This window comes from Scyliorhinus canicula, chromosome 3, assembly GCF_902713615.1.
Source record: "Scyliorhinus canicula chromosome 3, sScyCan1.1, whole genome shotgun sequence".
Classification (NCBI taxonomy): domain Eukaryota; kingdom Metazoa; phylum Chordata; class Chondrichthyes; order Carcharhiniformes; family Scyliorhinidae; genus Scyliorhinus; species Scyliorhinus canicula.
In genome coordinates this window covers 48313710-48341392 of record NC_052148.1, presented here as the reverse complement: position 1 = coordinate 48341392, position 27683 = coordinate 48313710, and the positions used below count along the sequence as shown (strand labels likewise).

The window sequence follows — 27683 nt, the reverse complement described above, 5'->3', positions numbered from 1 at the left end:
ACCCGAACTTCCTCCCATCATTTTTGGCCTAATCCTTTCTCCCTCATTTGTTTATCTAGCACCATCTTGTATACATTGAGGCTATCAGCCTCAACTACACCTTGTGATAGTCCCATGTTCTAACTACTTTCTGTGTAAGCAAATTTCTCCTGAATTCTCTGTTGGTTTTGACAGTGACTATCTCATATTTATGGCCCCCAGTTCTGGTCTTGCACACAAGTGGAAACCTGTTCTTTATTTCTACCCTATCAAAATCTTTCATAATCTTCAAGACCTCTTTCAGGTCATCCTTTAGTCTAGATAAAAGAGCCCGAGCCTCTTCAATCTTTCCTGGTCTTGGTTCTGGTATCATTCTGATTTTAAAAAATGCACCTCTATAACTTTTTAGCTTTTCTTTTCTGTCCTTCAAATGAAGCCTGGTCCTTGACATTTATTTAAGTAGCTTTATATCCCTTTTCTTCTACCCCATTTAGACATAACGCTATAATTAAAGTATGAAAATGTTTAGAGATTAATTAAACTGAAATAATGACATTTGAACTGCTGCATGTAGTTTTAAGATTTTCTTTTAATTTGCAGTATGAGTAGTTTTTTTAACCTCCATTCTTGCTGATGTGTTTTGTCTCAATTCTTTGTATGTGTTTCCTTGAGTCATAGGAAATAGGACTTTGGACCAGCATATGCCAGCCAAATACACTGGCCCTTTTAAATAAATACACATTATACTTTTTAAGGGTATATTTTTAAAATATGTTTTAAAATATGAATGTCCCAGAAGTATAATGAACTAAGTTCTTGGGAATGTATCAACATGCAGTATCATCAATGAATGGATACATTCATTCAGATTTTGAAATGTTATGTGTGTTTTTAATATAAAATATTCTCTTTGTTGCAGGAAATCTGCCTTAGAGAATCTGAGATTGTATTGTGTGCAGGATCAGAAAGCATGAGTCAGGCTCCATATGCTGTTCGAAATGTACGATTTGGCACAAAACTTGGGGTTGACATCCAGGTAAAATGTCCTTTAAAAAATGTAATTCATGGAAATGAGTGCGTCATTGGCTAGGGAAGCATTTATTACCCAACTGTAATTGTCCTTAAGAAGGTGGTGTTCAGCCACCACCTTGAACCACTGCAGTCCATGCGTTGCCTGTAAACTCTCAGTGCTGTTAGGAAGGGAGTTGCAGGATTTTGACTCTGTGACCATGAAGGAACGATGATAAAGTTCCAAGTCGGAATGGTGTGTGTATGACTCTGGGCGTGATCGTTTGACCTCGTTGCGCCGGACTCTGGGCGCGATGAGGCCCTGAGATTGCATGAGAGGCCAGGGCGGTATGCTGGCACAGTGGTTAGCACTGCTGCTTCACGGCACCGAGGTCCCGGGTTCAATTCCGGCCCTGGGTCACTGTCTTTTTGGAGTTTGCACATTCTCCCCATGTTTTCATGGGTTTTGCCCCCACAACCCAAAGATTATCAAAGAATTTACAGTGCAGAAGGAGGCCACTCGGTCCATCGAGTCTGCACAGGCTCTTGGAAAGAGCACCCTACCCGAGGTCAACACCTCCACCCTATCCCCATAGCCCAGTAACCCCACCGAACACTAAGAGCAATTTTGGATACTAAGGGCAATTTATCATGGCCAATCCACCTAACCTGCACATCTTTGGACTGTGGGAGGAAACCGGAGCATCCGGAGGAAAACCACGCACACACTGGGAGGATGTGCAGACTCCACACAGACAGTGACCCAAGCCGGAATCGAACCTGGGACCCTGGAGCTGTGAAGCCATTGTGCTATCCACAATGCAGCTCACCTAGTACCATTCTCCTTTCTCTCCGCACCCCCCATCCCCTCAACCCTGTAACCCTACACATTCCTTCTATTCAAATTACAGTCTAATTCCCGATTAAATACTTCAATTGAACCTGCCTCTACCTCTCTCTCGGACAGAGCATTCCAGACCCCAACTGCTCGTTTTGTGAGAAGGTTTTTTCTCAAGCTATTGCTTCTTTTACTTAAATCTGTGCCCTCTTGTTCTCGATATCTTGCCTGAGTGGAAACATCTGCTCTGTCTAGACCTCACATGATTTTGAATATCTCTATCAAATCTCCTCTTACAATCCTAACTTCTTGACCCCACTGCTAAGGGGAAAAGTTCCTCCCTAACCACCCTGTCTATGCCCCTCAGAATTTTATATACCTCAATCAGGTCCCCCCTCAGCTTTCTCTGGTCCTAGGGTAACAATCCCAGCCTATCCAGTCACTCTTGATAGCTGAAACGCTCCAGCACAGGCAGCATCCTGATGAATGTTCTCTGCACCCTCTCTAGTGCAATCATTTCCTTCCTTTCGTGTGGCGACCAGAACTGTACACAGTACTCCAGCTGTGGCCTAACCACTTTATACAGCTCCATCATAACCTCCCTGCTTTTCTATTCTGTACTTTGGTTAGTAAAGGCAAGTAGCCCACGTCTTCTTAACCATCTTATCTATCTGTCCTGTTGTCTTCAGAGACCTATGGATATGCACACCACTGATCCTCTGTACTTCCTAGCGAACTGCCATTTATTGTACACTCCCTTAACTTGTTAGTCCTCCCAAAATGCATTATCTCACACTTTTGTCTTCACAAGAACTGTGTGGTGGCCGCTCCTACCAATGCTATCATGGATAGATGTGTCTGTGAAAGGTAGATTGGTGAGGACGAGGTCAAATAGTTTATTTCACCACCTGCCGCCTGGCAGATATATCCTTCAGGGTTCAGCCAGATGGATCAGCAGTGGTGTTAACATGCTACTCTTTCTGTGCCCTTGCAACCCTCACTGCTCCAACTTGGAGGAGTACTGATTCACACCAGCTGAGGGAGGATGACAGCTTGTTATCAGCAGGAGAATTTCTTACCCTTAGTTTCTGCAGTTAATGCTGAGGACTCCGACGGCCACCCCCTCCTAGCTGTTTATCACTGTGCCACCACCTCTGGTAGGTCTGTCTGCAAACTCTGGGATGGTGGTGGAGAATTGCCAACTCTTTTATTCCTTTTTAATTTTTACAATTGAGTGGTTTGCTAAGCTATCAGAAGGAACTTAAGGGTCAATCCATACTGATTTGATTCTGCGCTTGTGTGTAAGCCAGACTAGGTGTAAGGATGGCAGACGTCCTTCCCTGAAGGACATTAGTAATCAGGGTTTTATAACAGTCTGTTAGCTTCAATGATCATCATTGCATTAGTGAGCTTTTAATTCCAAATTATTGGAATAATTCTCCCAGTTGCCATGCTGGAAGTTGAACTGTCTCTGGAGTATTAGTCCAGACCTCTGGATCAGTAGTCCAGTCATATTACCATTATGCTACCATTTCCATTGCTTTGGACAATAACGGTGACGAGACAAATGATCAATTGTTCAAACATTTTCTGTTCTTGATGTTGCCTGTGCTATTTATTTCCTGTCGAGTAGGTAGAGTGGATGGGCCTTCTCAACTGGAGTATTTGTAATAATTCGGCATCAAGGGGTATGGAGAGAGCGTGCGAGTGTGGTGTTGCGGTGGAGGATGAACCATGATCGTATTGAATGGCCGACTCTTCCTATTTTCTATGTTTGTATAGAATCTAAAGTGCTCCCATGATGGTGTTAAGTAGGGCATTAGATTTTGACCACCAATGATAACGGTATTATTGTTGGGGAAAAATACTGTGTTTTCTGGCTGCTGACACTGGGAAATGAAACTGTCAGTGTTTTAACTTCACCTCCGTAAACATGCAGAAAGCTTTCTAAATTTAAAAATTAAAGTATTTTTTGTTAATAGTTATGAAACTAATTTCTGTACAGATGGAAGACACCTTATGGGCAGGACTGACTGACCTCCACATTAAAACTCCTATGGGTCTTACAGCAGAAAACCTTGCTGACCAATATGAAATAAGCAGGGAGGAATGTGACGCATACGCATTGAAGAGTCAGAAGAGATGGAAAACTGGTGAGTGCTCAGTGCTGCTGTGTCATGTGGAAAAAACTGCATGTGAGGACACTTTTGTTTTAAAATGAATTGTAGGAAGGATTATTAGATTAGTTAGAAATAAAAAGGTAGCCACAAATACTAAATATATAACACTAAAACAAAAAATGCAGAAATGCATCACAAAGACAATTGACTTTTAACCTTAGAATCATAAAAATTCATAGTAAAATGTAGCTGGCCTGATTAGTAAGTTTGCGGATGACACCAAGGTTGGTGGAGTGGCAGATAGTGTTGAGGACTGTCGGAGGATACAGCAGGACATAGATAGTGCAAGGTGGCACGGTAGTACAGTGGTTAGCGCTGTTGCTTCACAGCTCCAGTGTCACAGGTTCTATTCCTGGCTTGGGACATTGTCTATGCGGAGTCTGCACGTTCCTTTCCTCCGGGTGCTCCGGTTTCCTTCCACGGTCCAAGGATGTGCAAGTTAGGTGGATTGGCCATGCTAAATTGCCCTTAGTGTCCAAACAAAAAGGTTAAGTGGGGTTGCTGGGTTATGGGGATAAGTAGGGTGCTCTTTCTGAGGACCAGTGCAAACCTGATGGGCTGAATGGCCTCCTTTTGCACTGTAAATTCTATGATACTTGGGCAGAGAAATGGCAAATGGAATTTAATCTGGACAAATGTGAGGTAATGCATTTTGGTAGGCCTAACATAGAGGGGAAATATACAGTAAATGGCAAAACCCTTTGCAAAGTCAGAGAGATCTGGGCGTACATGTCCACAGATCTTTGAAAATGGCAATACAAGTGGACAAGGTAGTCAAGAAAGCACACGGAATGCTTGCCTTTATTGGATGGGGCATTGAATATAAAAACTGGCAAGTCATGCTACAGGTAAGGCCGCACTTGTAATATTGCCTACAGTTCTGGTCGCCACACTACCAGAAGGATGTGGAAACTTTGGAGAGGTTGCAAAGGGGGTTTACCAGGATGTTTCCTGGTCTGGAGGGTGTTAGCTATGCGGAAAGGCTGAATATACACGGACTGTTTTCTTTCGAACAACGGAGGTTGAGGGGTGACCTGATAAAGCTACAAGATTATGAGGGGCATGGATAGAGTGGATGGCAGGCACTCTTTCCCAGGCTGGAGGGGTCAGTCACTAGGGAGCATAGGTTTAAGGTGCATGGGGCAAAGTTTTGAGGAGATTTGCGAGGCAGGTTTTTTACACAGAGGGTGGTGCATGCCTGGAACACACTGCCAGGGGAGGTTGTGGAAGCAGATACATTAATGGCGCACAAAAGGCATCTCGACATATAAATGGATAGGATGGGTAAAGAGGAATATGGCAGTAGGAAATGCTGAAGGTTTTGGCCAAGGGTGATATGACGAGTACAGGCTTGGAGGGCCGAAGGACCTGTTCCTGTGCTTTATTGTTCTTTGTTCTTTATCAAGTCAGTCATTAAAAACATCTTTCAACAGTTTTGTACTCTAGCTCATGAGGTAGAATCCGTACATCATAATTGTTTGTCCGTTAATATATTGATTGCATGTGTTGTCTATAACTGTGAATCCAGATTGTCAGGATAATTTATTTCAATGACCGAGCCTCCATAAATATTTGCATTTTTCTTTTAGTGGTGAAATTTATTAATCGGGTAGGAAATTTAAAATGAGGTGTTTTTAATTTTGTTAAAATCCTCATTTTAAACTTCCTGTCCCAATTATTACATTTAATAAAATTAAAAGCCTGAGAATGGAAAACATTGTTGATGACTTAAATGGTTCATCAGAACGTGAGAAGAGGTTTGAGAAGTAGCTTATCTTTCAAAAGGAATATAGTAATATTATGTAATTTTAAAGTTCTACCTTTGATAGGGTCTTCAATCATTGATGGGTGCGATCCAAAAGCCATGCTGCACCCGAAAAGCAGCTCGCCATGGCGCAGCGTGGCCGATAAAAGCCGGAAATCCTCGCTCTCGGGATCTACCCAGCTCGCAACACCTCGCACGATCTAACGCGATCTCGTGAGACGTTGCGAACTAAATCCTGCCTATTGTGGGTGGGATCACTTTTTAGCGAATCTGCATTTTAAAGCGAGACAGCTAGTCTGACTTCAATGTGCAGATTCCCAAGGCACCTGAGGCGTTGGGATCTATCCCCATAGCCTCAGAGACCTCGGGCGAGCGTCGTTCAGCACTGGTCCCCACAAACGGGGACCAAACGGAATGGCACACATGGCCTCCCAGGGGATCGGAGGCCCCCAGGTGCATGCCCTTTGGGCAGCTAGCACCCTGGCACTGCTGGTGCCACCCTGGAGTGCCACCTGGGTGCCAGCCTGACACTGCCAAGGTGCCCAGATGGCGCTGCCAGAGTTCCATGTTAGCACTGCCAAGGTGCCAAGCTGGAATTTTTTATGTTCTTGCGATTGGGCTAGGGGCGGTGTGGGAGAGGGAGGACCCTCCTATAGTGCGTTGGTAGGCGGGGGGTTAAGGTTGCATCGGGAGCTTTGGAGTTTTAAAAGTGGCTTCTCGATCACACGCTACAATGAGTTCTGGCAAGTAGAGCTCCTCGGTACAGAAAACGACTGCGTGTTCCCCACTGAGGGCCTTTATTTAATGCGAGAGCCCTTGTATAGCCATGTGTTTCCCGGCGCTGTGACCCGGGAAACACGGCTAAATGCGCTAAGCGCACTCTCTATGGGACTTTGTTCCCATTTAGTTGAATTGTGCCCGTTAGTGTGAGAGGAAAATAACAAACTCTGTATCACTGTTTCACAACGGAGTGGAGGAATATCCTTTACGTTTCAAAATAAAATCCCAATAACCATCTTAAAATTTCTCCCCGGCAATTTGTTACTTCAGACTTGATTAGTATTAATATTATTGGTACTTTGGTCGAGCAGAACAAGAGGCAAGTCATAATATGCATGTGTGCACTTACTGTGATGCATCATATCTTTCAGCCCATGATGCCGGTTACTTCCATGAGGAGATGGCTCCAATTGAGGTGAAAATCAAGAAAGAAATGCAGCCTCTAAAGCAGGATGAGCACCCCAGACCACAGACAACTGCAGAGCAAATGGCCAAGCTACCAACAGTATTCAAGGAAAACGGCACCGTCACTGCAGGAAATGCTTCAGTATGTTCCAACACCTCCTTCTTGTGAAATGTTATTGAGTGTACTTAATCTACATTCTCTAGCTACTGAATCTGTCCCTCACCATGGGCACTGTCTGAGGAAGCCGACTGTGCGCAAACGTGGCATCCTATCAGACCCCGAGATGAGTTTCCAACCACATAAATGTCCATTGCTGAAGCTAACTATTCCCATCCATAACATCACCTATTTTTGTCCCTGCCTTTGTCTCAGCTCATCTGCTGCTGAAACTCTGATCTTTGCCTTTGTTACCTGCAGATTTGGCTCTCATGGCCTTTCAGCCTTCATAAAATTAAGATCGTTGACAAAACTATTATCTGTATCCTAATTCGTAGAATTCTGTTCCCCTATCACCCAGTAGTGTTCTAATTTTAAAATTCACATCCTTGTTTTCAAAACCTCCATGGCCTCGCCCCACCCTATCTCTGTTACCCCCTCCAGCCCGTACACCTCCAATGCTGGCCTTTTGCGCATCCCAGTGTTAATTGCTCTAGCATTGGAGGCTGTGCCTTCAGCTCTGGTATTCCTTCCCTGACATTCTCTACCTTTATCATAGAATCATAGAATTTACAGTGTGGAAGGAGGCTATTCGGCCCATCGAATCTGCACCGGCCCTTGGAAAGAACACCCTACTTAAGCCCACACCTCCACCCTATCCCCATAACCCAGTAACCCCACTTAACCTTTTTAGACACAAAGGGCAATTTATCACGGCCAATCGACCTAATCTTTGGAATGTGGGAGGAAACCTGAGCACCTGGAGGAAACCCACGCAGTGGGTGAGAATGTGCAGACTCCGAACCTGGGACCCTGGAGCTGTGAAGCAACTGTGCTAACCACTGTGCTACCATGCTGCCTTTTATACTTTCCTTTCCTGCTTTAAAGGCACATCTCAAAATCTACCTCTTCAACTAAGGGTTTGGTCATTAGACATCTTTCTTTGTGGATTAGTGTCAGATTTCTTTTCTGATAAGCCTTCTGTGAAATAACTTGGAAATTGTACCACATTAAAAGCATGATATAGATGCAAATTGTAGTTATTTGGTGAAGTGATTATTCTTCATCTGTGAGCCTAGATAGTGAATGTTCAGAGGCTACTGACCATGGGGCCATCACAACCAAGTTTGATCTTATTTTTTTCCTGATGTCATTGCATGATTATTTTGCAGCAGGAATTACGGGGTATAAATCAAGAACAAAAATGTTCGATTTTTTTTTCCTGTGACGTCTCCCTGATCAGGAATGCCCAAGCAAGTTGGAATGCTCCAACTGCTGCGACAGTCAGAAAATTGAGACCCAAATGGAACCTTCCTGGTCTAAATGGCTTAGTTCTTTATTACTGAGTCATCAGACATTACTAGCCTGTTCTTTTAGATTCATAAATCAGGTGACACAATTAAAGTATAGAAGTGTAAACAGACAGTTACTATTCCAGAGTCTAGGTTGCCTGAGATTATTGAAGAAATAGAATCAGATTTTGTCTTAAGAACAATGGTACAATTTACAGCTCTCAAAAGCTGTTTTTAATGTATTTTCCTTAGGGAGTGTGTGATGGAGCTGCCGCAGTGATTATAGCCAGTGAAGATGCTGTTAAGAAACATAAGCTGACGCCGCTGGTCAGAATAGTGGCACATCAAGTGTGTGGATGTGACCCAAGCATTATGGGAATCGGTAAGTATCTTTAGTAAAAGTAATTTTCCCAGGCTGGTGAATCGATGGGAAGCACAATAACTGACGCGATGATTGTGACTAAATATAAAGCTTTGATAATTGTTTACTTAACTCTAAATTCTTGTTCACTTCCAGTGTTTGAAATCACCCTTGAGTTGGGGGTGGTGGATGGTGATACTATGCGATTATGTTGGTATTCTGTGCAGATAAATAAATCTATGTGAAATGAAAAAAATGAAAATCGCTTATTGTCACGAGTAGGCTTCAATGAAGTTACTGTGAAAAGCCCCTAGTCGCCACATTCCGGTGCCTGTCCGGGGAGGCTGGTATGGGAATCGAACCATGCTGCTGGCCTGCTTGGTCTGCTTTAAAAGCCAGCGATTTAGCCTGGTGAGCTAAACCAGCCCCTATGTGTGTGTATGTCCAGGGTTAATTAAGCAGGGGGAGATTAATCGAGACAGGTTGTGTGAAAAAGAGATAAAGTTAAGGGTGTTATGTTGATGCATTTGTAATGAGAGATCATGGTGAGTTTGAGTTACAAGTAAATAGGTTGGATCTAAAATGTGCATTATGAGATAAGTAGGAAACTTGGTTTCTCAGCTGCTGAATTTCAAATTGAGTTCAGAGGTGACAAGGGACATTTGCATCTTGCAAAATTTTCATGAGTTAACAGGGGACGTTGTATTCAATTTTACTGACCCAAAAGTAGAGGTGAAGTAGAAAACATTAAAGATTTTTATATATGGAGAAGTTTAAGTTCAAGGAGGTGTTTGAGGACAATGGAACCGGAGATGAAAGGGAAAACGGTATTTAAGGAGGGATGTTTAACTCAGTGGTGTGGCTGTGGGGGAAAGCCCACAAGATCATCTCCTTTGTGTGTGAGCTACAGTGCAAAGTTTTGAACTGGAGGAAACCATCCAGTGTTAAGTCTTTGCTTTCGAGACACTGTTTTGTACTTCCTTTTGGAATTCCACATCAGATTGGAAGCATTTGAGAAGTTGTGCAGTACACTCTTATTGAAGTGACAATTCCTTGACTTAAGACCATAAGGCATAGCTTAATTAAGCCATTCGGCCCATCGGGTCTGTTCTGCCATTCAATCATGGCTGATATGTTTCTCATCCCCATTTCCCTGCCTTCTCGCCATAACCCCTGATCCCTCCTATTTATCAAGAACCTATCTATCTCTGTCTTAGAGACCTCAGTGATTTGACCTCCAGTCTTCTGCGGCAAAGAGTTCCACAGATTCACCACCCTCTGGCTGAAGAAATTCATCCTCATTTCAGTTTTAAAGGATCGTCCCTTCAGTCTGACACTGTGCCCTTGGGTTCTAGTTTTTCCTACTCGTGGAAACATCCTCTCCACGCCCACTCTATCTAGGCCTCTCAGTATCCTGTAAATTTCAATAAGATCCCCCCTCCTCCTTCTAAACTCCAACAAGTAGAGGCCCAGAGTCCTCAACTTCTCCTGATATGGCAAATTCTTCATTCCAGGGATCACTCTTGTGAACCTCCTCTGAAACCTCTCCAAGGCCAGCACATCCTTCCTTAGATACGGGGCCCAAAACTGTTCACAATACTCCAAATGGCTTCTGATTAGAGTCTTATACAACCTCAGAAGTACATCCCTACTCTTGTATTCTAGTCCTCTCAATATGAATGCTAACATTGCATTTGCCTTCCTAACTGCCGACTGAACCTGCACGTTAACCTTAAGAGAATCTTGATCTGGGACTCCTACGTCACTTTGCGCAGCCTTTTCCCATTTAGAAAATTGTCTAAACCTTCATTCATCCTTCCAAGGTTCATAACCTCACACCTTTCCACATTGTATTCCATCTGCCACTTATTTACCCACTCTCCTGGCCTGTCCAAGTCCTTCTGCAGCCCCCCTGCTCCCTCAATACTTCCTGTCCCTCTGCATATCTTTGTATCATCTGAAAACCCAGCAACAATGCCCTCAGTTCCTTCTTCCATATAATTAATATATATTTTGAGCATTTGCAGTCCCAACACTGAGGCATACCACTGGTCACCAGCTGCCATCCTACAAAAGACTCCTTTATCCGCTCTCTGCCTTGGATGAAAATGTGTAAATTGCCAAGAAGATAGTTTCCTTGAGTGCTTTTGACCAAGTAGGTATTTTGAGGAGTTGTTTTGTAAGACTGCTTTAACTATTATTAATTCTTAAAAATATTTTAATTTAAAATTCTAAAGGTGTTACTGGAATTCTATGTTTTTGGGGTCAGACCCTCTTCCTGATTGTTTACAAAAAAAGTCTATAATTATTGAGGCAGACCTCAGGGGCAGCACGGTAGCACAGTGGTTAGCAATGTTGCTTCGCAGCTCCAGGGTCCCAGGTTCGATTCCCAGCTTGGGTCACTGTCTGTGCGGAGTCTGCACATTGTCCCCATGTCTGCGTGGGTTTCTTCCGGGCGCTCCGGTTTCCTCCCACGGTCCAAAGATGTGCAGGTTAGGTGGATTGGCCATGCTAAATTGCCCCTTAGTGTCCAAAAAAGATTAGGTGGGATTACTGGGTTACGGGGATAGGGTGGAGGTGTGGGCTTGGGTGGGGTGCTCTTTCCAAGGGCTGGTGCAGACTCGATGGGCCAAACGGCCTCCTGCACTGTAAATTCTATGATTCTATGACCTCACTCGTGAGTCTGGCTTGTTTAGTTGCTGTTGTTGTAACATAAATTAATCTCGGTCAGAGCAGCAGTTTGTGGCTGCATGTGGTCTCACCATCACCACATTGGAAAGTAACTGGTTGCTGACTGATGTGCTGCAATGAAAGGAAGAAGTTAAGAATGATTGATTATGGTGCTCTGTCAACATTCACTTCAAAGGTTTGTCAGTGATGATGAGTTGCCCAGTATCAGTCGTTGATCTGATGAGACCAAAGATTGTGAGGAAAGTTAATCGTGAAGCTTGCCAATAACTGATCTAAACAATAAACTCTCTTCCAGATTATGCTGGAACCAACACATTTTAAGTAGTCCAGTATCAGTCTATATGCTGTTTAAATCATCATTTATTGGGTTAAGTAAGTTTGCCCAGTTTAGCATTTGTAGTCAAGATATTTAATTAATTCATCTGAAAATCCTCTCTCCCGAGGGAATTTAAGATGAATTTGTTAACCTGGTATATAATTCTATAATTTCAACATCATAATGACTATTGTTTCATTTTTGTTTGGAAAAAATGTGTGCTCTGTGAGCCTAATTTAAATTTGAAGTGGGATCCACTGGTGCAGTGAAGTGGGATCCACTGGTGCAGTGAAGTGGGATCCACTGGTGCAGTGAAGTGGGATCCACTGGTGCAGTGAAGTGGGATCCGGTGCTGCAGTGAAGTGGGATCCAGTGCTGCAGTGAAGTGGGATCCAGTGCTGCAGTGAAGTGGGATCCAGTGCTGCAGTGAAATGGGATCCAGTGCTGCAGTGAAGTGGGATCAGTGCTGCAGTGAAGTGGGATCCAGTGCTGCAGTGAAGTGGGATCCAGTGCTGCAGTGAAGTGGGATCCAGTGCTGCAGTGAAGTGGGATCCAGTGCTGCAGTGAAGTGGGATCCAGTGCTGCAGTGCACTACCTTATGGAGCATCTGAGTGCCCATTCAGACAAACTTTCCCAACTAGATGAGGACGCACCTCCACCTTGGTTCCAAATTTCTTGCTTGTTTTGCAGAAGATGCCTAGGTTGTAGTTACCTGGACTCTGACAGCCTCTAAAACAAAATGTCTTGCATGAGTCGATAGTGAGTTAACAGGCTATTCGCCAATGAAGTGCATCACAAACTTCATCCTGCAGTTGCCTGTCAACTACAAATACATTTGGTAGGAGTTGTCAGACAGCAATCGGGAACAAAAATCCCAGCATTCTTTTTTCCCCCTCCTCACCCCCTACTTTACTTGGAATTCTGATGCCCAATTGTGAGACTTCCTTGCCACCAACATTGTTAAGGTGAGAGGTCAAACTTGGGAATATCCTGGCTTGTATGGCTCAATCTAAATTCAGCACCATTTTGAAGGGTCTAAGTACTGTCTGATTCAACAAGTCTGCAGATTTGCATTTGGCTTCAGCAAGTTGTGCAACACCAAAGTGGTGTCTTGTGACATGAAAACAGTTTTAAAGTAGCTTTGCTACCTAACAGCACCAGTTTCAATGAGCGCTCACATCCAGAACATTAATCTGTTCTTCTCTGTCAGATACTGATCAATATATTTTATAAATTGGTAGAAACATGAGAGATCAAATGCATAGGGGGAGAGGTGGGGTTAGTTCTTCTGGTAGGGAGAAAGGGTAGCATTTAAATGTTCCAATTGTAACTTTTTCATTCTTCCTTGCCCCTCACCAGCCAAGCATGAAATTTGCATCCAGCCACTGCTTCTCCAGTATCAGCCATGAGCAAGCAAACCAACGTAATTATTTTGAAACAAAAACAGAAAATCCTGGACAATCTCAGCAAGTCTGATGGCATCTGTGGAGAGAGAAGGGAGCTTTGACAAGAGACATCCAGACTCAAAACGTTAGCTCCCTTCTCTCTCCACAGACACTGTCAGACTTGCTGAGATTGTCCAGTATTTTCTGTTTTTGTTTCAGATTCCAGCATCTGCAGTAATTTGCTTTTATTTGATTATTTGGGAAGATGAATTTTACTAAGGGAGTGATCTCTCAAACTTCAGAGTGGATCTCTTTACCAACCTCTCCCCCTGAGAAATCACCTGGCCTTAGTTTTAGCCATGCTGGCACAGAAGGCCCTGAGTAGTGTTTGCATTGCTAGCCTATGGCACTTGGTGCCTCAATATTCTAACTTGCTGCGTAGTTGGTGTTTTTAATCTGGAGAATTTAATGGCAAAGCTTATTTACTTGTTTCCTGATTTACTAATGATTTTATTCTGTCCCTGGTAGGCCCAGTGCCAGCAATCACAGGGGCCCTGAAGAAAGCAGGATTATCCTTGAAGGACATGGATCTGATAGAGGTCTGTGAAAACCAATGAATTTGTTTGTGATAGCCATAATTAAGTAGAGCTAAACTGTAAGAAATTCCTCATGCCCCTCTTCATTTAACCCTATCAGCTTAACTTTCCAGCTCTTTCTCCCTCATGTGTTCATCTAGTTCCCTTCTTTCAAGCTTGGGCTGTGTGTATATATCAGCCATTATTCTAATTGAATGGCAGAGCAAGTACAATGAGCTGAAGGGACCTGCTGTTGTTCCTATCTTTGTTTTTTCCTGTCATTTTTCTTCCCTCCCTTGATATCCTAAAGCCTTCTTCCTGTACCTCACACAGATTCAACAGTGACTTTGTAAAACAAACAATTGTACCACTCATAAGCTGATTTGGAAACTTCTTCAGCTTAACGATTCATTATCCAGTTGCTTCACATATTAATTCAACATAAGTAAACTTCAAGAATAATTCCAGACATGCCGACTTTTTTTTATATTGAATAAACAAGAGATTTATTTACCTACAGACACATGAGTGGAAATATCTTGGTTCCACATTAATATGCTCTACGATATTAGCTTCATACAGTTGCATCCATGAATCCAAATATCAGTTAGCTCACATAGGCTTCTATATTGCTTCACAAAACTAAGGTTAACTGGTTTATATAGTCAATATATGAACAGCCGGAAGGTTCTGGTCATAGTGTCAGGGATGGCAGCATGGCACAAGGTCTTCAAACTATTGACCCATTAATCTTGGACGAAGTAAGAAGTAACAACACCAGGTTAAAGTCCAACAGGTTTGTTTCAAACACGAGCTTTCGGAGCACTGCTCCTTCCTCAGGTGAATGGAGAGGTATGTTCCAGAAACATTTATATAGACGTATGTAATGTATATAAATATATTCTTGGACGTAAACATGGCAGACAACTGGGAGAAGTTTAAACAGGAGTGGCTCATATTCTGCGGTGCAATGCTTTACGACAAACCAAAAATGTTATTGGTGTACACTTTGTTGAATTTAGCGGGCCCCGAAGTGGAAGCAATATTTTGATGATTCACCTTCCAATCCATCAATGGGAACGAAGACCCTGAGGTTTTGAACAAATTGAAAGCCATATGCTTTGCGGTTGAGGACATCATTCTTTATAGCTAGATTTTTCATTCCACCAACCAAAAAACACATAAGTCTCATAAATCTGTGTTGCCATTTTGAAAATTTTAGTGACAAAATAAGCGTATGGAAATTTTACAGATGCGTTTGATAGAGATTAGTTGGTTTGTGGAATAGTCAGTGATGCAGTCTGAAAACAATTATGGTGAAAAAAAGATTTAATGTGACAGCAGCCCCCCCCCCCCCCCCACCAACCCAAAAGAATGAAGTTGATGTGTAATCACATAGGAACTAGGAGCAGAAGTAGGCAATTCAACCCTTTGAGCCTGCTCCAGCATTCAATCGGATCCTGGATGATCTCGTCCTGTCTCAAATCCACCTCCTACCTGTTGCCCTTTAACCTGTTTTTTTAATCAAAAATATATCTATCTCTTTCTTGAAACCATTCAATGACTCAGATTCCACCGCACTATGGGGCAGCAAGTTCCACACATTCACCACCCTCTGTGAGAAGTAGTTCTCCTCATCTCAGTTCTAAATCTAATGCCTCTCAACCTACATCCGTGACCTCTCATTTTTAAAATTTTATTATGTTGCCCTTTCACCCCAGAATCAATCTGGTGAACCTCCTCTGAACTGCCTCTAATGCCACCACATCTTCCTCAAATAAGGAGACCAAAACTGGGCACAATACTCCAGATGTGGTCTCACCAACACCCTATACAATTGCAACAACACTTCTCTACTTTTGTACTCCAGTCCTTTTGCAATAAACGGTAACGTTCCATTTGCCTTTTTAATTACATGCTGTACCTGCATACCGACTTTCTGTGATTCATGAACCAAGTCATCCAGATTCCTCTGCTCAGACGCATCTTGAATCTGATTTCCATTTAGATAGTAATTTGACTTTTTATTTTTTCGGCCAAAAAGGATAACCTCCCACTTATCTACATTAAACTCCATCTGCCAAATTTTGGCCCAATTTCCTAGCATATCTATAGCCGTCTGTAAAATCTTTATCTCCTCTTCACTGCCTGCTTTCCCACCTATTTTAGTGTCATTCGCAAATTTTGCTACATTAGACTCTGTCCCTGTTTGCAGATCATTTATATAGATTGTAAACAGTTGAGGTCCGAGGACTGACCCCTGCGGCACACGGTTAGTTACAGTTCATCAGCCAGAGATGGACCCATTTATCCCGACCCTCTGCTTTCTGTCAGTCAGCCAACTCTCAATCCAATCTAGTACTCTACCCTCAATCCCCTGTCATCTTACCTTCTGAATCAGTCTTTTATGTGGCACCTTATTAAACACCTTCTGGAAGTCTAGATATACCACATCCACAGGTTCCCCATTATCCACCTTGCTAGTTAGTCTTCAAAGAACTCAAGCAAGTTTGTCAAGCATGACTTATCCCTCATAAAACCATGCTGACAATGGTGGATTGAACTTTGTCTCTCCAATTGTTCAATCATCGCCTCCTTAATGATTGATAATAATAGTAATAATAATCGCTTATTGTCAAATGTAGGCTTCAATGAAGTTACTGTGAAAAGCCCCGAGTCGCCACATTCCGGCGCCTGTTCGGGGAGGCCGGTACGGGAATTGAACCCGCGCTGCTGCCTTGTTCTGCATTACAAGCCAGCTATTTAGCCCAGTGTGCTAAACCAGCCCCATGATTGCAGACAACAGACATCAAACTAACTGGTCTATAGTTTCCACTTTTTGCCTCACTCCCTTTTTGAATAGCGGCGTCACATTAGCGTGTTTCCAATCCACCGGAACCCTTCCAGAATCCAGGGAATTCTGAAATATCATAACCTTGCATCCACTATCTCCACTGCCACCTCCCTTAATACACTAGGATGCAGGCCATCAGGTCCCATAGATTTATCTGCCTTTAATCCCATCCCTTTATTCAATACCGTCTCCCTTGTGATGGTTATTGCAGCAAGTTCCTCTGCATTAACTGTAGTTTTTGGGAAATTTTTATTATCTTCTATCATGAAGACAGGGGCAAAATATTGGTTCGGTGCTTCCACCATCTCTGTGGTCCCCATTATTACCTCACCAGTATCGTCCTCTCAAGGGCCAACATTTACTTTAGCTATTTTCTTCTTCTTTATATACTTAGAAGCTTTTGCTATTCGTACTTATGTTTTCTGCTATTTTCCTTTCATAGTTCATCAAAGATCTTTTGATTTTATATTTAGCAGCAGGTCCAAGCAACCAAAAGGCTAGGTGCATTAGTAAGATCAATGTATTACATTTCAACCCAAGTAGTAGGCAAAGAACCAGCAGCAACAACATCAACGCCAACATTATATTGCGAAAGTGTGGAATCGGTCACAGAAAAGGCGAGTTCTCCTCTACCGTACATGTACTCCCTAGTATTGCTAGGCTTAGATTTAAGATTGATATCAGGTTCAAATGTAATGTATTATCTATGAAAAAGCTGCAGGAAATAGACCCAGATGCGATACCAGATCTCAACAGCAGTCTGACCTAGTGGCTTATGGTGGACAATAACTACCCTACTTTGTTGCCAAGGAAACTTTGACTATTGTTAATCAGAATGTAAAGCCACTGTTTGGACTTTGAGATAGCTTCATGCTAAGGTTCATTCAACTTGGTCCAGATGTGCGTGCCCTACAACTTGAAGCCACAGAGATGACATTGTACAGTGACATTTTCAACCAGGTTATCAGAAAACTACCAGTCATATGAAATGAAAATCGCTTATTGTCACGAGTAAGCTTCAATGAAGTTACTGTGAAAAGCCCCTAGTTGCCACATTCCAGCGCCTGTCCGGGGAGGCTGGTACATATTTCACATTGGATTAAATGACTGTTCCACCAACAGTTTGTGCTCCAAGAAGAGTACCAGTAGCCATGAGACAAAAAGTCATCGATATGGTGGATTACATGACAGAATTGTGCGTAATTACCCCAGTCGAGGTAGCCAGGGAACGGGTCTCAGCAATGGTAGCTGCAGTAAAAAAGGATGGCACGGTCAGGATATCTATCGACCCAGTACATCTGAACAAAGCATTGCTCAAACCACATCACCCCATGAAGACAGTGGAGCAGGTGCTATCAGACATGTCACAAGCAAAGGTATTCGGCGTCCTTAATGCAAAGTGTGGTATTTGAAAGATCCCATTAGATTTGGCATCTTCAAAACTGACTATATTCATGTACCCGGAAGGCAGGTACTGCATATGGTGTACCGTGTCTCCACCAGCAGTCAGGTCTTTCAGTGATGCATGGCATAACTTTGTGAATCAGCTGTGCGAGATCAGTGATATCCTGGTTTGCGGTCATACCGTGCAAGACCATGATGAGCATTTTCACTGTGTCCTGGACAAAGTCAAGAGATCTCCAATTGAAGTTCAGCCCTGCGAAATGCAAATCCAGTGTAAATCAGGTTTCATATGTAGGCCGTTTACGGCTGATGGTGTGAAACCGTATCCAGCCATATGACAAATGGCTATTCCTGTGGACAAGTATGCTCTACAGCGTTTTCTGGGTATGACAAACTATCTCATTCCGTGTTATAGTGAGGTCACGGGATCGCTTGGTCAGGACGTTCAATGGTGTTGGCAACAACACTACATAGCATCTTTCAACAGGCTCAATGAGCATTAGCAACCCCACTGAAATGAAATGAAAATTGCTTATTGTCACAAGTAGGCTTCAAATTAAGTTACTGTGAAAAGCCCCTAGTCGCCACATTCAGGCACCTGTTCGGGGAGGCTGGTATGGGAATTGAACCATGCTGCTGGCCTCCCTTGGTCTGCTTTCAAAGCCAGCGATTTAGCCTTGTGCTAAACCAGCCCTTGTTACTACAATACTTTGATGTTATAATCTCAACAGATGCCTCAGAATATGGACTTGGTGCAGCATGTTCAAAATGGCAGACCCATAGTCTTTGCCTCCATGGCACTCACTGATAAAAGGAACCACTTTAACTTCTAAAATTATATCTTTATCTCCAAACAAGCAAAATCCATCACAGATCAAAACCAACTTTGAAGTAGAGTTAGAAAACACAAGGTTACTTGCTGTACACTTCAGTAGCTTGGAGAGAGAAAGTTTCTGTTACGAAACAGCTTGTCGATTCTTGTCTGTGTCAGACCACTGCTTAATCTGACAGCCTTTTGCAGAAGCTGTTGTCCAGCTCACAGCCAAAAAACTAAACAAACTCAAAACTCACTGCCGCAGACTGGCTCCTCCCATTAATTGCATCATCTTTATCCCATTAACTTAGTTATGACCATCTTACTAAGGCTAACCACAACCCTTCAATTATCTAAACCCCTTCCTGCACCCTTCTGGCCAGGCTGATTGAGAGGCAAACGTGGACAATGTGGAAGTAGAGGTGTTGTCCTCTCGTCACGTCTAGGAAATTAAGCGGGCTATACAAGCGGACATCACATGCACACAACTGTATAACCTCATAATGAAAGGTTGGCCAGAGTCCTCTAGGGAGCTTCCTCCCAAACTCACTGTATTCTTTGCCTTTAGAGAAGAAGTAACCATACAAGATGGCCTAAACCTGAGTGGGTAACAATTTGTTATTCCGCATACCCTCCAGAAGTACTACACCCAACCGCTCCAGCAAGGGCACCCTGAGTTAGAAGCAACTTAAAGACAGGACCAAAGAATCGCTGTACTGGCCCACTATGTACGTTATTATAGACAGGGATGTCTCAAGAAGCTCATCTTATAATGCAGTAAAGCTGCACCAAGCAGAGGAACCGTTACATCTGCATGAGGTCACAGCCCTCCCATGGATGTACACAGTGGCTGATGTTTTTCAGTGGAATGATGACCAGCACTTAGTCCTCGTTGACTCATATTCCAGGTGTTTTGAACTCTAATGCCTTCTGAATGCAAGCAGTAGTTCCGTGATCACCCAAGCTTAAAAAACACATGGCATCCTGCAGCAAATCATAACAGACAATGCTCGCCAATTTGTCACTGCCGAGTTTTGAAATTTTACACCCGCCTAGGACTTGGAGAACATCACAAGCAGCCCCCTCCACCCACAGTCACACAGGCTCGCAGAGAGAACGATACGCTCAGCCAAACACCTCTTGATAAAATGTACAATGCCATGGCAGCATTGTACCCATACCTGTTGCCATTCTCCTCTAGCATCCACAGAGCATGATTTCCAGGAGAAATTATTGGATTGGGAGCAAGAAACCTGACTGAAATCCTCCTCCTCAAATTCTTAGTTGTGCACATCACCAACAATCTGTCCTGGTCCACCCACATCGACGCTATGACCCAGAAAGCACAGCACGCCTATACTTCCTCAGGAAACTAAGGAAATTTGCATGTCCACATTGTCTCTTACCAATTTTTACAGATGCACCATAGAAAGCATCCTGTCTGGCTGCATCACAGCCTGGTATGGTAACTGCTCGGCCCAAGACCGTAAGAAACTACAGAGAGACATAAATGCAGTCTTGTCCATCACGCGAACCCACCTTCCATCCATTGACTCTGTCTACACCTCTGCTGCCTTGGGAAAGCAAGATCCCTCCCACCCGGGTTATTCTTTCTTCAAACCTTTTCCATCGGGCAGAAGATACAAAAGTCTGAAAACGTGCACTAACAGATTCAAAATCAGCTTCTGCCCTGTTATTAACAGCGTCCTGAATGACCCTCTATAGATTGAACTGATCTCTCGACGCACCTTCTCTATTGAGTAGCACTACACTCTGTATGCTTTACCCATGTCTATGCATTTACATTGTGTATTTATCGTATGTCCTATGTTTTCATGTATGGAACTGTTATGGGCCAGGGTTTAGAAAATTCAAAAGTATGTCATGGAGTTCACCTGACCTACAACTGTTTATTCATTTTGGTTACGATGAGCACAAGAGCCTGCCCTTCAGGTGTTATTCAACAAAGTTCTTCGGCGCTTTTAATTTAAAAAAAAAGCTTTATTCTACGAATTTAGTTAACATTTATATAAACACACACAGTAAGAATTTTATCAACTACAAACATAAAGACCCCACACAGCTACAGTAATCTATGTATAATCCTTAATGAATTCCCCCTTAACTGTTCCAATTCAATAATGAAATCCAAGTAAAAGCAGAAATCCGTTTTGAAAGGCGTGGTCCAGCACACAAAATCCTTACTGGTTAGTATTAGTGATAATCTGAACCCCTTTTCAAACAGCAGGTTTGAATTCCTTCCCGAAAGCAATTATCTCTTTTAAGTTATCAAGTAGTCTGGAAACAACTTTTAAAATGAAGATAGAGAAACACTTCTTTCAACCTGTGCAGTTCAAAACAGTCCAAACTCAAAGCAAAAGCAAAACCCACAGAGCCACAGCCCACCTCCACCCACACAATGACATCACTGAAGCCATGTGATAAGACTAGAACATTTTTAAAGGGACACTCCCATGACAGGAACAATCTGCCTGGACTGTATGCAGAACAATACTTCTCACTGTATCTCGGCACATGTGACAAATCTAAATCAAATCAGGAACCCTCGGGCAAATTAGAACTACTGTTGCCCTAGTTTTTTTTTTTAAATAAATTTAGAGTACCCAATTATTTTTTCCAATTAAGGGGGAGTTTAGCGTGGCCAATTCACCTAACCTGCACATCTTTGGGTTGTGGGGGCGAAACCCACGCAGACACGGGGAGAATGTGCAAACTCCACACGGACAGTGACCCAGGGCCGGGATTCGAACCCGGGTCCTCAGCGCCGTAGGCAGCAATGCTAACCACTGTGCCACCGTGCTGCCCCCTGTTGCCCTAGTTAAGATAGCTAACTCCATCCATATTGAGGATGGAAACCGATCTTGCCCAGCATTTCACTGCCTTGGCCAAATGAACAAATGCAAAAAGAAAAACACCACTGTATTTCAAACTAATGCTTACACTGTTATTGATAATGACATATCTTTTTCTTCAAAAGGTAAATGAAGCCTTTGCTCCTCAGTATTTGGCTGTACAGAAGGCTCTGAAATTGGACCCTGAAAACACTAATGTAAACGGAGGGGCTATAGCATTGGGACACCCACTGGGAGCATCAGGAACCAGGATAACAGCACATCTAGTTCATGAGCTGAGGTATGATAACTAGTTTAATTTCTCTGTCAGTTTCCTGGCTAAATGGTGTGGATTTGTATGTATATATCCTGAGATTTGTTTAAAAAAAACAACTGGCAAGATCATACAGGAGCTTTAGTGCATTGCGCAGTGGACTGTAGGATCTGTCACTTGTCTCTACAAGCTGAATTCCTGATCAAGAACCAATAGATAGATAGATAAAGAAATACAGCACAGAACAGGCCCTTCGGCCCACGATGTTGTGCCGAACCTTTGTCCTAGATTAATCATAGAATTTTGGACACTAAGGGCAATTTATCATGGCCAATCCACCCAACCGGCACATCTTTGGACTGTGGGAGGAAACCGGAGTACCCGGAGGAAACCCACACACATACTGGGAGGATGTGCAGACTCCACACAGACAGTGACCCAAGTCGAAATCGAACCTGGGACCCTGGAGCTGTGAAGCAATTGTGCTATCCACAATGCTACCGTGCTGCCCTTAAGAAGAAATTAATCTACACTCCATTATTCTACCCTAATCCATGTACCTATCCAATAGCTGCTTGAAGGTCCCTAACTTTTCTGACTCAACTACTTCCACAGGCAGTGCATTCCATGCCCCCACTACTCTCTGGGTAAAGAACCTACCTCTGACATCCCCCCTATATCTTCCACCATTTACCTTAAATCTATGTCCCCTTGTAATGGTTTGTTCCACCCGGGGAAAAAGTCTCTGACTGTCTACTGTATCTATTCCCCTGATCATCTTATAAACCTCTATCAAGTCCCCCTCATCCTTCTCCGTTCTAATGAGAAAAGGCCTAGCACCCTCAACCTTTCTTCGTATGGAAATCGTAGGGCAAGGAGGAACTGTTTCACGTTGTGTCACTTGTATTGGGTGCATTTTCTATAATCCAGAATAAATGCACATAGAACCACAGAAAATAGGTCATTCAACCCTTTGAGCACGTGTGTCAGTATAAGCTGTACAATTATCCATGACCTAGAAAAAGAGAAGTGTATGAGTGTATTCAAAGCATATATTCAAAAGCCTCAATAACATTTTGTGGTATAGTGGCGATATTTTTCTTTCATATGGACCAGCACTTTATGTACGTTGAATTCCACTCCACTGCACAGTTCAATGTGTATGACAATACCTCTCCAGATCCAATAATAATCCACAATTTAAAATCATGCCATATTGTAGCAGTTAACCATGGTAGTATCGGGATGTGTAGTGTTTTCACAAATGACGTTGGATTAATAGTTTGCATAAGTTAAATACAATGGCCCCGATTTTGTGGTTGTAATGACGGTGAAGATGTCGGCATTCACCATCATTACATTGTGAAACTGACAGCAACTCCTGGTATCTGCACATACACAATTCAGTGCACAAGTTCTGAAGCTATAAGGAATGCAGTTTTTATGGTAGTATAGGGTAATGTTTTCACAAATGACATTGAATTAATAGTTTGCATAAATCAAATACTATGTCCCTGATTTTGTGGTTGTAATGAAGATTCTGCAAATCTTCCAGAGTCGCTAGGCGGGATTCTCCGACCCCCCGCCGGGTCATAGAATCCCGGTGGGTGGGGGGGGCACGAATCCCGCCCCGAAGCCAGCTGCCGTATTCTCTGGTGCCGTTTTTCGGGTGGGGGCGGGATTCCCGCCACGCCGGTCGGGGGCTGCGGTCCCCCCAGCGATTCTCCGAGCCCCGATGGCCCGAGCGGCCATCCAATTTTGGCCAGTCCCGCCGGCGTGAATCACTCAACTCACGCATCGGCAGGGCATGGCAGGTGAGTATGCGGGGCGCGGGGGGTTCCGACCCCCCCACGGTGGCCTGGCCCATGATCGGGGCCCACCGATCTGCGGGCAGGCTTGTTCCGTGGGGGCTCTTCTTCCATGGCCGGCGCGGAAGAAGTGCCCCCATGCCCGCAGTTGGTGGGCCCCGATCGCGGGTCAGGCCCCCCCGCGCGTGCGCCAAAATACGGCGGCTGGTCTGCGCATGCATGGAATCACGCCAGCCGTTCCACGCATGCGCGAGTTCACGCCGGCCCTTTGCCACCGGCTGGAGTGGCGCCAACCCCTCTGGGGTCAACCTAGCCCCTGAAAATGCAGACAATTCCGCACTTTCGGGGGCTGTTGACGCCGTAGTGGTTGGCGCCGGTTTTCCCGCTGCCATGGGGACTTAGTCCCCAGAAGGGAGAATCTCGGACGTTAAATCTATATTGGTCCTGTCTCTTCGACCAGAGAACAAGGTTCCACCGCTAGCCTGTCTTAATATTTAACAGACAACGGCCTTATTACCCTTCTGTTCACTGAAGGTACTATTTTTGTAATGCTCTTGTTTTTGCACGTGCTCGTTCTGTCCAGGGTCTCAAAGAGTATTTGACCTGCATTTTCACTCCTGAGGTAGGTGCACAGAGTCAGGAAATTTCCCTGCTCACCACAAATGCCTCAGCAGGTAGGGTGGGTGCTGGGGTCTGCTGTGTACTGAGACAGGTTGTTTAAAAGGTCCGCCCTGCCTCAGTGCTCTGGTATGTCCGAATATTTAGGTCCTTCACCCCTCATCCCACACTCCATACTCAATGCCCCTCATACCCTCCATGCCAACCCATAACCCACTTCCTACCCACCCATCAACTTTTGCTCTTACACCCAACTTACCCAGTAGCCATCATGGACAGTCCTCACAAGCGATGCTAAGATGAAATAAAATAATAAGTATTACAAACATCATGATATAATAAATATACACTAACTGATAAAGCTATCCAATACAATTAAATCCCCTCAAGTACTTAATCCTCTCGAAAACAAGCATGTGTATTTATAGCCGCATGCCAAAGACTACTAATCCCTTAATAACCTCTTGGAGCTGTCAATCAAACAATGAACCTGCAGTGCTCTTCCCCCCTGTAGTTAAGGTTTTAGAGTGTGAGGAAATGTTTAAGTAAAGTTAGGGATAATTGTGATAGGTAGAGGTTCCCAGTTTATGGTAATGCATGTCCCCTTTGACATAGCGCCAAGTAGAGATGTTAGGTAAAAATTTTTCTTCCCATAGTTCAAGATAGAGTAGCCCAGGAACTGGCAAGAGGTCAGGGGACACAAAGAAGGCAACCCAGATGCACTCAAGGCGACGTACATAGGTGATCCTTCACAATATTTTGATCGTGAGGATCACAAGGAGGGAATGTAGCCACCTAAAATGGACGCTGAGCTACAAAATAAGCCAAGCGCTAAGACTGCTGGGAAACAGACAGTTTAGCCAGACCAGCAGTCTGCAAAGAGAGCATTTTGCATTCTGCAGCAGCAGAAACCAGTTTGGGCTCAGGTGAGAAGACCGTAGCTAGGTGCAAATGGCAAAACGCTTTGCATGCTAATGAAGCAATCAGACCTGAACACCCACACAATAGATACATTTGATTCTGAATGGACACATTTGAATCAAGGCCCAGACATCGAGGCACCAGAAACCTCCAAACAAAAGGGCATAAGAAACGCCCCCCCCCCATCACGGAGACCCCCTCGCATTGGGGAATTAAAACAGTATCGATGAGGAATTGACCCAATAGGTAAAGCCCGCCCAAGAAGAGGGAAGGACAATGGAACCCCTATAAAAGACAGGGACCTCGTGTTGTCCGGTCTGCTTTCCGTGCTCCGGCTCTGACCAAGACCTTGAAGATCCAAGCTGACTCCAGCCGTCGAGCACCAGCCGCCGAACCGTTAAGTGCCAGTACGACGCTCGCTACGCGAACTAAGCCCGCTAGAACCCCCAGTGACCAGAACGCTTGCTGAAGGTTGCAGCCCAAGACCAGGACGAAGGCTTCGCTCCCTGACCTTGCCTGTTCCTGTTAGATAAATATTCTGATTACTTTAGTTTAGTCATAGCTTAGTCTCTTAGTGTGTGCATGAGTATTTATTATAACTGTATAATAAATATTATCGTTTGGACCTTACTAATCGGTGTATCGTCTTTGTTACTTTGAACTTAACCTTGGAATACTCGTGACGGTGTCTATACGGCACCTGGCGACTCCTAAAGCTGAATAAATACATAGAACAGAGCCTAGTGGTGTTAAGCACTTGGAAGTTAATACACCCCAATAAACGCGTTTTGCGCTCATAGCAAAACGTGCAACACCCCCATCCCCATGGGATAATGGTAGGTTGTGGAAGCAGTCAAACAATAATAGTGTGATAATGATAGTCCTTAGGGTTGTATCAACAAACAGCTATTGAAATTGCAAGCTCGGATTCTTTTTCAACTGAGACACTGCAGACTGTTTTTTTTTAATTTTAAGAGCAGGAAATTTAAATGGCTTGCCAATTCCACAGTTTCTTTTTGCATTTATACCTACTCTAAAAATCACAAGTTGCACGCTGTGGGATATGGACCTCACTCCAGTGAGAATGGCGTCTGTTTGAACTCCGCATTGAGTTCAAATAGAGCTGCTGGATTCAGGATTTATTCATGTATGAATCATATCCTGCCCCCTATCCCTTATTGGCAAAAAATAGGATCTGTCAGAAATGGGGTTGGACGTTTGGATCTGGGATCCTGACACCATTTTGGATGAGGTACAGTGTCCCCAAATCTGAGCGTTTATACGTCTGGCCATAGGAAAATCAGCTGCTCCTTTCATTGGGTCCAGGTACAAAAGTTGGCACTTGGGCTTCAATAGGACATGACCTGGGCCCCCAGTCCCCATTGTACTCAGGTCTCATAAGATTATCGTCAGGCGAACAAGTACAACATCACCCCCCCTCCTCAATACTCCATTTTGTCTTGAATTAAAGAGACAGTTTAATTACTCTGTGCCTGATCAAGGGACCTAATATCAGGAAGGGGAGGGGCCCAATGAAAGCTGCTTCTTTCCCCTTTGCAGCTGCCACCCTGTGACCCCTATCCTGCTATCACCTCCTTGTACCTTTGAGTCACATCAATTACCCCTGTATCAGTGATGCTAGGCACCTGCCGGGGTACATTGGCAACAGATGACACCACTCCTACTGATGCTGCCTGCAATGGACAGTTACCGTCCTCTGGCTGACGGCTCTTGGTGGGACTTACGCTCCCAGCCTGGGGTCCTTGATCCCAAAAGACAGCCTTCCACAACGAGGCAGAGTTCCGACGGACAAGACCCATTATCACCTGTGTTAAATACTGCCCAATGGCTATTTTGAAAATAAGGATGCCTACACAAAAAACGACAGCTCTGCCAGTCTCTAAAATGTTCCTGAGTTTACTGCTTTTACTGTATACAAATGGATCTGGCGACCTAAAAATTGATAAATGTATTTTTGTAGTTCTTTTGAAACAGAAACATAATACATATTTGGATCAGTACATTGAATTTTTTTAAAAGTAAAAACAGAAAATGTTGAACTTGGGCAGCCTCCAAAGGGGAAAAATAGTTCAGTATTGGGAATTTTGATGAAAATATCCTGCCGAAAAGGCTCAGATAATGATTTCTTGTATTTCCCCATTTGGATATTTGCAGATGAGTGTGTCGGACAGTAGGTGGTGCTCTTGTACTCTTTGTATATAAACTAAAGTATTCACTTTGTTATTGATTCCTGTCCTGTTCCGTAACATTATGCACGCATAGTTTGTGCGACATGATTATAACACAGCAACCTTGTTTATACTGTGCTTGTTTATGTAGAAAATAATTAGTTTCATGGCATGTCAAAGAGGCGTAAGAAAAATATGGTCACTGATCCGAAGGAGA

The 27683-nt window shown here is 43.7% G+C and overlaps 1 protein-coding gene across 1 annotated transcript in view; it reads left to right on the top strand.

Moving 5' to 3' along the window:
• The window catches only part of acaa2 (acetyl-CoA acyltransferase 2), a 62985-nt gene that overhangs the window by 25230 nt on the left and 10072 nt on the right, over positions 1-27683 (top strand). Inside the window, exons 4-9 of the mRNA XM_038790506.1 lie at positions 899-1015; positions 3831-3978; positions 6922-7097; positions 8657-8786; positions 13686-13756; positions 21803-21957. Of these exons, the coding sequence (XP_038646434.1) occupies positions 899-1015; positions 3831-3978; positions 6922-7097; positions 8657-8786; positions 13686-13756; positions 21803-21957 (797 nt within the window). The remainder of the gene's footprint in view (positions 1-898; positions 1016-3830; positions 3979-6921; positions 7098-8656; positions 8787-13685; positions 13757-21802; positions 21958-27683) is intronic.